At 42.9% G+C, this 14,411-nt stretch overlaps 1 protein-coding gene across 5 annotated transcripts in view; it reads left to right on the forward strand.

The window, feature by feature from the left end:
- Positions 1-3,564: 3,564 nt before the first annotated feature.
- ctcf (CCCTC-binding factor (zinc finger protein)) overlaps positions 3,565-14,411 on the forward strand; it is a 61,835-nt gene continuing 50,988 nt past the window's right edge. For 2 of the 5 annotated variants that reach the window (XM_072518315.1, XM_072518319.1), the window contains exons 1-2: positions 3,565-3,741; positions 10,186-10,950. In XM_072518315.1, the coding sequence (XP_072374416.1) occupies positions 10,191-10,950 (760 nt within the window). In that variant the 5' untranslated portion in view covers positions 3,565-3,741; positions 10,186-10,190. Of the gene's footprint in view, positions 3,742-3,855; positions 4,993-9,106; positions 9,262-10,185; positions 10,951-14,411 lie in introns of those variants that run through there. The other 3 variants (XM_072518316.1, XM_072518317.1, XM_072518318.1) reach the window with 3 other exon arrangements.

Raw genomic sequence — 14,411 nt, forward strand, 5'->3', positions numbered from 1 at the left:
TCTGACAATGCTGTCTGCCTTCCTGAGGTAGCGGGAGGTATAGACAGATCAATGGGAGGATGGCAAGCTTGTGTGATGCGTTGGGCTGAGTTCACCACACTCTGCAGTTTCTTGTAATCTTGGCCTGAGCAGTTGACATACCAAGCTGCGATGCAGACGGATAGGATGCTCTCTATGGCACATCTGTACAGGTTTGTGAGAGTCGATGCAGACATGCTGAATTTCTTTAGCTTCCATAGGACGAACTGTACACGGTCATAAACAACAGTGAAACAGAACACCCGGAGGCCTTATTCATCGTGGCCGGGGACTTCATCAAGGCCAACCTCAAGAGTGAACTGCCATAATTCCACCAACACCTCTCCTGTCCCACCAGGGGCGACAACACTCTTGACCACTGCTACACAAAAATCAAGGGCGTCTCCCGTTCCATCCCCCGACCGCACTTTGGAAAATCAGATCATAAGACGGTGCTCCTCCTCCCGGCATACAAGCAGAAACTTAAGCGGGAGAATCTGGCTAAGAAGGTTATGCAGTGCTGGAAACAGAAGAGCTCCTGCGTGACTGCTTGGAGACAGTGGACTGGTCCATATTTAAGAACTCAACGACCAACCTAAATGAGTATGCCACCACCGTAACAGACTTCATCAGTTAATGTGTGGACGACTGCGTGCCAAAGAAAGCAGTATGTACGTTCCCCAACCGGAAGCCATGGCTTAAACAGGAGATTGACTCCCTACTGAAGGACAGGTCTGAAGCATTCAAGTCAGGCGACCCTGACCTACACAGGAAATCCAGGTACAACCTCCGCAAAGCCATCCGGGATGCCAAGAGACAATCAAACCAAGCTGGAGTCAGACTAGCGTTACAGACTCTCGTCAGTTGTGGCAAGGCCTAAACAACATAACGCGCTACAAAGCAAAGCCGAGCAGTATATCTGGCAGCAGCACACCCCTCCCTGATGAACTCAATGCATTCTATGCTCAGTTTGAGCAGGAAACCATCAATCCGCTGTAGAGTGCTCCAGCAGCCCCGGACACACCCATATCCACCGCCACAGATTGACCTGCCTGAAAGTGGACCCTCGGAAGGCGACGGGGCCCCTGGTCGTGCACTCAGGGCCTTCACGGACCAGCTGACAGATGTGTTCGCAGACATCTTCAACCTGTCCCTACTTCGCTCAGAGGTCCCTACCTGCTTCAAGACCACCATCATACCGATGCCAAAGAAGAACCAGGCAACGTGCCTCAATGACTACTGTCAGGTGCCCAAAATCAATCGTAATGAAGTGATTCGAGAGGTTGGTCATGAAGCACATCAGCTACATACTCCCAGGTTGCCTAGATCCACTGCAATTCGCATACCATCACAACCGGTCCACAGCAGACAGGGATGTGAACAGTACTTTGCTTCCTGACGTCAATGATGAGCTCTTTAGTTTTGCTGGCATTGAGGGATAGATTGTTGTCATTACACCATTCCGCTAGGTTCTCTATCTCCCTCCTTTATTCTGACCCGTCGTTGTTTGAGATCCAACCCACAACTGGTCCACAGCAGACAGCAACTCCCTGTCCCTACACTCATCCCTGGAGCATCTCGACAATAAGGACTCCTACATCAGACTCCTCTTTATTGACTACAGCTCCACCTTCAACACCAAAATCCCAGCCAAGCTCATATCAAAGCTCCAAAACGTAGGACTTGGCTCCTCACTCTTCAACTGGATCCTCGACTTTCTGACCCACAGGCCATACTCAGTAAGAATAAACAACAACACCTCCTCCACGATAGTCCTCAATACCGGGGCCCCGCAAGGTTGCGCACCTAGCCCCCTGCTATACACCCTATACACACACGACTGTCTGGCAAAATGTTGTTCCAACTCCATCTACACGTTTGCTGGCGACACAACCATAGTGGGTTGGATCTCAAACAACGACGAGTCAGAATACAGGAGGGAGATAGAGAACCTAGTGGAGTGGTGTAATGACAACAATCTATCCCTCAATGCCAGCAAAACTAAAGAGCTCGTCATTGACTTCAGGAAGCAAAGTACTGTTCACATCCCTGTCAGCATCAACGGGGCCGAGGTGGAGATGGTTAGCAGTTTCAAATTCCCAGGTGTACACATCACCAAAAATCTGTCCTGGTCCACCCACGTCGACGCTACCACCAAGAAAGCACAACAGTCCCTTTACTTCCTCAAGAAACTAAGGAAATTTGGCATGTCCACACTAACTCTTACCAACTTTTACAGATGTACCATAGAAAGCATCTTATCTGGCTGCATCAAAGCCTGGTATGGCAGCTGCTCGGCCCAAGACCACAAGAAACTCCAGAAAGTCGTGAACACAGCTCAGTCCATTACACAAACCCACTGCCTTGGGAAAGCGGGCAGCATAATCAAAGACCCCTCCCACCCTGCTTACTCACTCTTCTAACTTCTTCCATCGGGCAGGAAAAGTCTGAGAACACACACAAACGGATTCAAAAATAGCTTCCTCCCCGCTGTTACCAGTCTCCTAAACGACCCTCTTATGGACTGACCTGATTAATACTACACTCCTGTATGCTTCACCTGATGTCTATATATTTACATTGTGTACCTTGTGTTGCCCTATTATGTATTTTCTTTTCATGTACTAAATGATCGGTTTGAGCTGCTCGCAGAAAAATATGTTTCACTGTACCTCAGTACATGTGACAATAAACAAAATCCAAACCCAAGGAAGTAGAGACGTTGTTGGGATTTCTTGATTGTTGTATCAACGTGAGTGGACCAGGACAGACTGTTGATGGTGGTGATCCCCTTGGAACTTAAAAGCTATCGACCAACTGCACTTCGGAGCCATTGATGTAGACAGGGATCGTGCTACGCTTCCTGAAGTTGATGATCAGTTCCTTGGTCTTGCCGACATTTAGAGAGAGGTTATTTCCAGTAAACCGTGCAACCACGTGGTCTATCTCCCTTCTGTAGTCTGATTCGTCGTTGTTTGAGATACGACCCACCAGTCGTATCATCTGCAAACTTCTAGACCGAATTGGAATACATTTTTATTAATTAGAATATTGGAGTTGGTGATAAAATATTTTGTTGACAAGGATATATGGGGGGCAGTTGCAGCCACAGTGATGAAATCGCCAGGAAAATATCCAGCCAGGTTTGGCATCTCAAATGTTTTGGCATAAAAGACTCCTCAAGAACCTCTGTCCAAGGATGATCCTCATCTCTTTCCAGATGTTGATTGACCTTTTATTTGTAACTCCAGCAGTTGTTATGTTGACTTTAATTTCAGAATTGCGATCTGTTTCACCAGTACATTAAAATAAGTTACACATGACAGCATCAGGTTCCAGAGAGAATCCGCGGCCTTGTAATTGCTGAATCATGCCGAAGGAGGCACCATGTTGTCCTGCGGACGTCATGTCCGGGTGGGCTCTTGCCGCGGCCTTCATGCCCTCTTTTCCGTTGGCGACCGTTTAAACCGTTTCTTTTTGAAACAAGAAGTTCGCGCGTTTTCTGCCCTCTACCCACAGTGCCCCGCGCACGTCCCCACAGTTGTGGCGCTGCCGAGCATGCGCAGTGAGAGCGGGCGCCGCCATTTTCTCTTCCCTGCTCTAATGGGAACGTTTTAACAGATTGGCCCCGCGCTTTCAGGGTGTTTCGGGCAGCCGGGCACCTCACGCGGGCATCGGGAGACACCGAAAGGGACTTTTCCTGCAAGAAAAGACGGTGAAAATGTAAGTGAGAGCGGTTAGAGGGGCCAAATGCAGGTCCTTTGTGCCGCCTCTAGGTGTCACGATGGGGCTTGTCGGCGCTGGGTGTGTTTGTCTCCCTCTATCGTTATATTCAGACAGAGGAAAAAAAATACTCGGGGAAAAAAAAACTTCCACTCCCGCAGCTAAAGAAAGCCTTTAAACGACCGGCCCCAAAAAACAAGATTCACCTCGCCGCCCGGGAGCCCGCCGGGGGAAGGGCGGCCCGGCGGCTCTTTGCTCCCCGGGGCTGGTTCCTGGCGTGCGGGAGGCGAGGCCGGGCCTTTCCTCTTTGTTCGCGGCTCGGCTCCCCGGCTGCAGCCGCTGCGAGCAGCGTCTTCCCCCTGTGTCTCCCTCTCGCCCGTCTATCACAAGGGCCCGCTCGGTGGCAGCAAATTGCAAAGAGCTCCCTCTATAACCGGGCTGATCGCAGTCGGCAGGGCAAAGTGGCGAGTTATTTCTAACGGGAGATGGCATGGGTGGAGGGATGGAAAGATATTTCACTCGCCCTCCCCATCCCGTCGCCATTTTAAGCAACCCGGACACATTTTTAATGAAGCTTTGCATTCTTAATCCAGCAGGCAGTGGCAACCCATTCGGCCGCAGGATTTGTTTTTCTCCCTTTTCACTCCTTTCCTCCCCGCCCTTCTCAACTAACTCCCTTCCACAAAACTTTAGAGTTTTAAAATGAATCAGACCAGACAAGCGACTCCATTACTTGCAAATGCAATCTGTCAAGTGTCTTTGAAAAGGAAGTAGCAAGTAGAATGTGGCCTGACTGTCGCTTCGGTATTAAACCTAACCTAAGCAAATTTGCTGTAATCCAACCCAATCGCATCGGTTTTTTTAAAATGTTAAAGGTTTGTAGATATCTTGATTTGATTAAAAATTCCACAACTGTCATCGTGTGGAAATCGTTACACATTTTATTGCGGCCGACTCTGGAGGACATAACTGTTGTTATAAAATTATCTGAAGCTTCCATTACTTGTTTTCAAGTAATACACATGCAAACGGCCTCGCCAGATCGCATTTTTGAGATTGCACTGCAGTAAAAATCATGGTTTTAAGAAAAGGACCAAACTGGTCTGCATTTCTCAGTCAGAAAGATGCCACTGAATTTGAGAGTAAAACAACAGCCACTGTTGTGCTGTCAACGAACTTTTGTGACTCCTTAAGGTTGCTTTTTTGATGTCTCCAGTGGATATTCCACCCCCTTTGGGAAATGTTATAGTGGTGAGTACTGGTAGGATATGCGGACTTTATTTTTTTTAGCAGCTTGTACTTGTGCACAGCCCTGCCTTGAGAGAAGATGGATCGTTATTTTGGAGTGGCTGAACATGGATCTTGATTTGATCTTTGTAAAACTAAAATGCAGTTTGACTGTCAAATGGAAATGGGCAAAATGTAATTTTTGCAACTATATTGTAATACCCCTCATGTTTGTGGACGATATAAGTGAGCTAATGTGTCCATCTATTAGTTCAGTGTGACCTGATCACAGATAGCACTACCTGCAGGTTTAATATAACATTTTACTTTATGTATTTTGGAATGGGTTTGAGGAAATTATGTAACTATTTTTAAACTTTGAAGAATTTATATGCTTTTTTTATTTGAACTTTGAGAGAATTGAGAGTACTCCAAATCTCCTTCCACATCAGCTGAAGGCACTGGTTTAATGATAATCCTGTTGTACATCTGATGTAACTACCTAAAGTCCTGAAAGACGTGCTGTTAGGTGAATTGGACATTCTGAATTATCCCTCTGTACTCGAACAGGCTCCTGGGTGTGGCGACCAGGAGATTTTCACAGTAACTTCATTGCAGTGTTAATGTAAGCCTGCTTGTGACAATAATAATAAAGATTAAACACAAAATTAGGACAAGCTTTTTGTCATCTGAAAGCCACAGTTAACATAGGTTCTCCGATTTCACGATTCTTGAAGTTTAAAGAAAAATATTTGATCTTAAATAATGGATACCTGGGCATTATTGTAAAGCTATATTCACACACACGTGCATGGGAACAGGTTATGCTGAGACTACTATCTGTATTCACAGGAGGATGCCTATATGAAGTGACTTATGTGCTCATTAAAGTGAAACGTATTGATGCTAAGGAATGGAACATCCTTTCTTATTGGTCACAGAATCCAGGCCAGATATGATGCAAGTTTTATTTTGCAATACCAAAAAATTGTCTTCGTAGTATCATAGAATTTACAGTGCAGAAGTAGGCCATTCGGTCCAGTGAGTCTGTACCGGTCCTTACAGAGAGCACCCTACTCAAGCCTACGTATCTACTCTATCCCAGTAAATGCCACTTAACCTTTTTGGACACTTAAGGACAATTTATCATAGCCAACCCACCTAACCTGCTCATCTTTGGACTGTGGGAGGAAACCAGAGCACCCGGAGGAAACCCACGCAGGCACTGGGAGAACGTGCAGACTCCGCACAGACAGTGATCCAAGCTGGGAATCGAACCCGAGACCCTGAAGCTGGGAAGCAACTGTGCTAACCACTATGCTGCCGTGCTGCCCAATATCGGGTGAACTTTTTTGTACTACACGCTTGTATATTTTCCCCGTTGTTCATTTTTGATTGAATATTGCCAATTTGTTCAAATGATGAGTAGTTGATTCTCTTCATAAGATTCACATGAACCTATTTCACAAAGAACTAACGAGTGCGATCCAGGTTGGGTTTCAACCCTGGTTGTAGAGGTGTAAGAGCAGTGTGCTAATTAGATCTGCCACTCTGTCTTATTCTGTTACCTTTTGCTTGTGGAAAGTTAACGTCATGACAGAATAATGGCTTTTTGTAAGTGAAGTACAGTTGGTGGGATATGGTACAGCAAGTTACAGTAGAATTGCTGACTAGTCATTAAGGCATCCTTGAACCTCCAGGGTAGCTGAGTGCACATTTTGCGATTTTGTTCCTAAAAAGTGATATAGTGACCTAGAATGGACAGGTAACTGAATTCGCCTCAATACATTCTTGGTTGGGATATGGTTGGCTGAAACTAGGTTTGCAGTTGAGAGCTAACTGAATGTGGGTGAAAGACCTGAATGATCACCTGTATTGTTAGGGCAAGAACTGAATACCCAACTGCTGTTTAAATGCAGGTTGAGTGCAGAGTGATGAATTTTATACTGGCACGAAGCTTAAAAAGAAATGAGTAAGTTAGGGAATGATGGTTAACAGGATTTTAGATTTTACAAATAGACTCAGATCGGTGGAATTCTCTACCACAGAAGGCTGTGGAAATTGTCACAAGAAGTATAGTAAGGAAATCATTTCTAGACAGAAAAGGGGTAAATGGAGAGAGCAGGAGTGTGGAGTTGAGATGCAGGATAAGCCATGATCATTGTGAATGGCAGAGCAAGCTTGAGGGGCCGAATGGCCTGTTTCTGTTTCTATTTGTGCTTGAGTTAATTGGTGACAAATTAATTCCAATATTTACACATTCAAAGTAATTTTTTTTTATTGGGGGAGAATAGGTTCCTGGTTGGGATAGAACTTTCCAAAAGAGAAATCGTGAGAGATCTAGGGACTGGCTGAGTTGTCACCAAGCGTGCAAAAGCATAGTTAGGCTGAAATAAACAAAGTGAACAGGGAGTTAGGTCAAATCCCAGAAGGTGTCTTGAAACACAGTTTTGTAGCTGCACCTGCAGCATTGTATGTCATTTTGTTTGCAACTTAAAAAGCACATAACCATTTCATAACAGCAGAGGAGAAAAATTAGGCCGATCTGTTAGAAAGATGAACTATGAGGAGAAAATGGATATGCTGTTCACTAGAGTGGGGGGACTTCAACAAGTTTTAAAAGTGATCTGCCCAGATGGACTGCTATCTAAAATTGGTAAGCAAAACAATAATTAAATAACGAGATGCCTTCAAAGAGGAAGTGGCTCAAACAGAGTGGATATATTGCCATGAGGGGGAAAGGAAGAGCTTCCAAAGCTAAAGGCTAAAGCTCCCTGGATCACTTGACAGATGTGGAGTTATGAGACTGAGAAAGGAGATGTTAGGCTTAAAATAACTAAGGTGAGTATAGAAAGTACAGAGAGCTAATGAAGGCAGTGAGTGGGGCTGAGAGCAATAGAATCAATTTGTGACTAGCTTGAATGGGAACCCGAAATCTTTTTATAAACACAGTAAAAAGATAGAGGGGCTGATTACGGAACATAAACAAGATCTTCTTGTGACCATAGAGCATGACTGAGGTATAAATGAGCATTTTACAACTGACTTCATTTCAGATACGAGTGTCACAAGTATACTTACATTGACACTGCAATGACATTACTGTGAAAATCCCCTAGTTGTCACTCCAGCGCCTATTCGAGTACACGGCGATTCAGAATGTCCAAATCACTAACCAGCACGTCTTTCGGGACACCCGGAGGAAACCGACGCAGACACTGGGAGAACGGGAACACCGTCCGCACAGACGGTGACTCAAGCCGGGAATCAAACCCATGTCCCTGGCACTGTGTAGCAACAGTGCTAACCACTGCTTCCATGCCGCCAGAGGATGCTGTGGAGGAAGCAGTAGTGACATTGGATAGAATAAAGTTAGATAGATTTGTACTTGTTTGCAATCTTCCAAGTAGAAAAAGTTATCTGGTCTGGATGGGGGGTGCATGCAAAGTTCTACGGCTCTAGCCACAATCTTCCAATTCTCCGATATAAAGGTGGTGCCAGAAGATTGGTTGATTGCAGATGTAACAACCTTGTCTTTTAAAAATGACAGTGGGCTAAACGTAACTACAGGCTAATCAGCCTAAAGTCAGTGAGAAACTAGATGGGCAATAACTCGGGACAAAATTAATTAGCATTTATAAAATTTTGTGCTGGTGAATGAAAGTTAGCACGGATCTGTTAACCGCATATGTTCAATTTGCTTCAAATATTTTGGGAGGAAAATTGTGGAGAAGCAATGTGAAATTAATGGGGGTGCAGGAACAAAAACCTTGTGCTTTATGTACACAAATATTTGACGGTGTTAGGATAAGTTGAGATGGATGCTTTTTTTTTTTAAAGCATGAGATCCTTGGCTTCATCAATAGCTGCAGAGGGCAATAGCAAAGAAGTTAAGCTAACCTGTTATAAAACAGTAATGAAGCCCCTGCTGGAGTGTTCAGTTCTGGGCACTACACCTTAGGAAGGGTTCCAAGGCACTTGGAGAAGTGCAAAAGAAATTTACTCGAAAGGTGAATGTAGGCAGACTGACAAAATTGCAGTAGTTCTTATCACAGAGAAAGTTAAAAGGAGATTTGATAGAACTGTTCAAAATCATGAAGTAAGTAATCAGAGTAAATAAGGATACATATTTTCCAAGGTTTCGAATTGAACACTAAGGAATGCACAAAGATTTGGGGCAGGTGCCACAAAAGTGCAATCGGGAAAGACCGCGGCCTGAGTCCTTTCGACTATATGCATTGAGGGGCGGCATGTTTGACATGTAATGAACATTGTAATTATTGACTAATCGCGGTGAGTAACAATATTGGAATAAACTGATTTATTTTGCCGTTTTTAATACATTTTATGAATAAAGTATAGTTGGGGAGGAGAAGAAATTGTTTCCAGTAGCAGAAAGGTTAGTAGCCTGCAAACCCAAATTTAAAATGATTGACAAAAGACTAGGTGATTACATGATGAATCAAGTTTTTGCCTGAGCTGTTGTGATTTGGAATGCCCTGAAGGATGGTGGTCGTAGATTCAATTGGAATGGGTAAATACATTACACGGCTATGGGGGAGTGGGTACTAATGGGATAGCTCTACCAAAGAGCCATCATGGGTATAGTGGCTGACTGGCCACTACCTATATTGTCTCATTCTATAATAGAATATTAATGCCTAAGAACAAATTATAAACTATCAGTTGCAATGTTTGTAAATCCCAGCTTTTATGTCTAATCCATTGTATAGATTTTTGTTAATCTGGGATTTAGTTTAAAAAATGGTTACTCATTAGTTATTGATTTAAAACAAAATTGTCCCATTTCTTCTTTTCTCCCTCCTTTTCTATTTTCTTGTCAGTTATAGTTCCTGTTAAGATAACAACTTGCCAAACATCTAATTTCTCCCTGTCACACAGTTCTCTTGCCTGTCTTCCTTTTAAAGGGAAAAGGTAGTACACCTGTTACAAGCACTGTATATTACCACTATTGAGTTTGCTAATGATTAGAAGTACTATCCATAATATCAAATTATATAAACATCCAGGAATGTTGAGTGGTTGCAGGCCTTTTCTTTAATGCAGTTTTATTGAATGAATTGAAAAGCAGTTAGGGAACTTCTATTTGCTGACACCTTGGTGGCACCCAGTGTGAAAATATATCTGGTTATGACTAATGTGATCCTGATTTTTAAATCTGCATTATAGTTGACTGTTTTGCTGCTTAAATTTCAGTTGCCATGGCGACCGAGTCGGATAATGTGGCTGTGGAGGAGTCGGAAATGTTTACGAAGGTCAAAGAGCACAAAACCTATCAAAGACGACGCGAAGGTGGGCAACCAGAAGATGCAGATGGGCAGCAGAAAGAATCGGATGGTGCTGAGGTAGCAGCACAAGATATGAATAGCAACTTGCAAGTGGTAATGATGCAACCATTGGACCCTACACTACTACAAATGAAGCAACCAATAGAGGGTGCAGCTCACGATTCAGACACTGTAGACGATACACAGATTATCACGCTGCAGGTGGTGAATATGGAGGAGCAGCCAATAAACCTTGGTGAACTGCAGCTAGTGCAGGTAGCCCAAAGCAGTATTGATGAGCTGCAAGGAAACTATGAGAATGAAGCTCCCAAAGATGAACTTCAGGAAGGGGATCCTGTAATCTGTCACACCCTTCCCCTACCTGAAGGGTTTCAGGTTGTGAAAGTAGGTGCAAATGGTGAGGTGGAGACGGTAGAAGATGGGGCAATAGAAATGCGGGAGGATGAGGATGCTTCGGCCGCTTGGCAGAAAGATCCTGATTATCAGCCACCTATCAAAAAAATCAAAAAGAAAAAGAACAAGCTGCGCTACAAAGTGGATGATTCCAAAGATGTTGACTTGTCTGTATATGATTTTGAAGAGGAGCAACAGGAAGGTTTACTTTCAGAGGTTAACGTAGAGAAGGCGGTTGGTACCATGAAGCCTCCAAAACCAATGAAGATTAAAAAGAAAGGTATAGTACATTGCAATGTTTCACTCAAAACATAATGTAACTTAATATAAAATACAACTCCTCGATGGCAAAGTCCAGATGGTGCTTAAAATGAACAACGCTATAATGTTTATTTTTTTAGTCATGTTCTTTATATAACTAGGTCACTGGATGGTGAATGGGATCCTCTTCTCCCTCTCTGTTTCTCCCTGTCTCAGCAACATCTTATTTTCCTGTGAAAGCAGTAATTCATGTTTTGACACAGTTCCATATACAGTGACCGCTGTTGCTATATGACCAATGTTATGTGAACCTGGCTACTTGACCATCACATTGGAGACCAGTCTTGACTTGGTCATCACTGACACATGCCAGTTGCTAAACTGAACTTTAAACTATATGCTGCATCTTCCTTAACTGTAAAGCTTTAGAATAAAATTCTACATTATAGCTAACTATTTTCAGTTACCAAGTTGGGTAAAGTGGCTATGGAAGAATCAGAATTTTTTTTGGAGGGAGGGGCATGCTTGTTTGGTTATGTAACCATCACTTTGCTTCAAAATAATGTATTACCAGGTATATGTGGAATGTTTGAGAGGCATGATGATGCAATAAATAAACGTTCATCTTTCTTTCAATCAGGTGAATTGTTACAACATTGTCTTGGTGAGATTAGTGGATATGACACAGCAGGGTCTGCATAGTGGCATATAATGTTTAAAACTACACTATGCTTAAGTTGTGCTGTGAATCTTGCATTTAAATAGTAACCTTTATGTAAATCATCTTTCCTCCAAGTAAGCTTTATATTTTCTATTTCATAATCCTAGTTTTTCCAACACCCCCGACCTTATCAGCCTGAAATTTAGAAGAAGCGCACCATAATTTCAGTTGAATGTAGTGATAAGATTATTCAAAAGCATATGAATTGTTACGTGTCTCATATAATTAAACTCTTCTGACCGGGATGGACAGTTCAGAATTGGGAATCCAAATATGACAAATCAGATGGCACAGTGGTTACCTTTTGCTGCCTCACAGCGCCGAGGACCCGGGTTCGATCCCGGCCCCGGGTCGATGTCTGTAGAGTTTGCACCCCCACAACCCAAAGATGTGCAGGGTATAGGTGGATTGGCCGTGCTAAATTGCCTCTTAATTGGCGGGGGAAAAAATAAATTGTGTACTCTAAATTTATTTAAAAAAAGAATATGACAAAACTGGTGGGTCATCAACTAATTGTTTCGGAGAAAACAACCTTGCATAAATACATGACCTTGCTTGTTAACAGTCCTTGTGCCAATTGATAAAACTGGGAAAAGCCTAACCCTGTAATAGTACTTTTCATTTGTATTGATGGATGGAGAAAAGGCTATGAGAAATCTACTGTATTCCCCATATCTGTTGGAAATGTGATGGCATGACTTAGCTGGCCCAGCATGCTCTGTTTTTAAAATAAAAAATCATACCAAAAAACAAGTGTATTAGGGGCGGCATGGTGGCACAGTGGTTATCACTGCTGTCTCACGTCGCTGAGGACCCGGGTTCGATAAGGCCTTGGGTCACTGTCTGTGTAGAGTTTGCACATTCTCTCCTTGTCTGAGTAGGTCTCTCCCCCATAACCCAAAGATGTGTAGGGTAGGTGGATTGACCACGCTAAGTTGTCCCTTGGGGGGGAAAAATGAATTGGGTACTCTAAATTTAAATTTAAAAAAAAAACAACTGTTATCGACAGGTGTGTGCTCAAATTTGGTTTTCAAATTCAAACCACTGCAGTTCTAGCAGAATGAATTGCACAAGGATGTAATAGCATTAGTGTTATTACACGCACACGTTTTAACTAGCCCAAATATTTTGTTAATTTATAACTGAACGGTTGTATTCATAATTCAGATTTTCTTTTGATGAAGGGTAGATCTGAAACAGGCAGGGCTGGGATTTTTTTTTTGTGGCCTTTGGGCTATGCCATCAGATTGGTAGGTGAATTGCTCTCCGAACTGTAATGAGGATAAGAGCAACCGAAAGGTGATGCTTCTGGCAACTTTGCCTCCCCATAGCAATGCAACGGAGATCAGAATCTTAATGATGGAAATTACTACTGGCAATAATAGATGAGCACATAATGTTCCTCTGTCCACTGATTGTGCACAGGCATTATCTTAACTCTGACAGCATAACAGCTGACTTGTTCAAGCATTTGTTAATGGCACTAGTAATAAATAATCGATTCAACTCTTTTAAACTGTTAGCTATTTTGATGGAGAGAACTGCAAATTGTGTTCTGCATGTTTTTGTAGATAATTGTCAGTGCACACGGAACCATATTGATAATTTGAGAGGAGAATGGATCACAGTGGAATTTTCAGTCTTGTTTCCTGGTGACTTATTTTCCTGTGAGAGAGCGTTATTAATCTTTGCTTTTGCAAATGTCTTTTTGCATTCAGTTCCATTGTGCGGTAGGGAAATATACAGTTGTGTGTAAATTCAGTGTGCAATTAAAAATGTTGTGTCCTACTTGTTGAGGAAATACAATTCCAAATTGATGTCACAACCTTGTTAACCGTTGTCACAAGTTTGAGCCACATGTACAGTTTGTTTGGTCTTATCCACTGCCACTTTTAGCCATGAGATTGTTGTGCTGAAAATAGAAATTACCTGAGATTGATGACTAGACTAGAGATGTATAATGATAGTGCTAGATTGAGACAAGGTTAACGTGGTTGATGCTTCTGAGATTAATTTGGATTACTAGGCTGAAGTTAATTTCTATTGCCATGCTGGAACAGGCATCTGGTAGTTGAAGGAGTCCTTTTAAGGTATGATTCACCACTGACGTTTATATTAATAAAAATGTAAAACATTTTTTTTTTTAGAGTACCCAATTCTTTTCCAATTAAGGGGCGATTTAGCATGCCCAATTCACCTACCCTGCACATCTTTTTGAGTTGTGGGGGTGAACCACACTGACACTGTGGGAATGTGCAAACTCCACACGGACAGTAACCCGGGGTCAGGATCGATCCAGGGCCTCGGCGCCATGAGGCAGCAGTGCTAACCACTGTGCCACCCCAGTTACATTATTTTTAATAAAATAACTTCCCATAAAGAAGTTCCTACTTCATTTTTCATTGGCAAACCACTTAACTGAAGTAGCATTTTCTCTCGCCTCAATTTGGAACCTCAGTTTATTCATTTTCTATTTATTATATTTAATCCGATACCCATAATTCTTTATACAGTGGCCTAATTTATGAGTAATTTACAAATTAATATTTCGGGTTTGACCCTGCTAACCCTGGTCATGGAGTTGAGTGGCACTGAATAACACTTGCCTCACAGCTTTAGGGACCCGGGTTCAATTTCAGACTGGGATGACCGTCTCTGTGGAGTTGGCACTTTCTCATCTGCGTGGATTTCCGCCAGGTGCTCCGGTTTCCTCCCACAGTCTAAAGATGTGCCGGTTAGGCAAATTGGCCACGCTAAAT

This window comes from Scyliorhinus torazame, chromosome 10 (assembly GCF_047496885.1).
Source record: "Scyliorhinus torazame isolate Kashiwa2021f chromosome 10, sScyTor2.1, whole genome shotgun sequence".
Classification (NCBI taxonomy): Eukaryota; Metazoa; Chordata; class Chondrichthyes; order Carcharhiniformes; family Scyliorhinidae; genus Scyliorhinus; species Scyliorhinus torazame.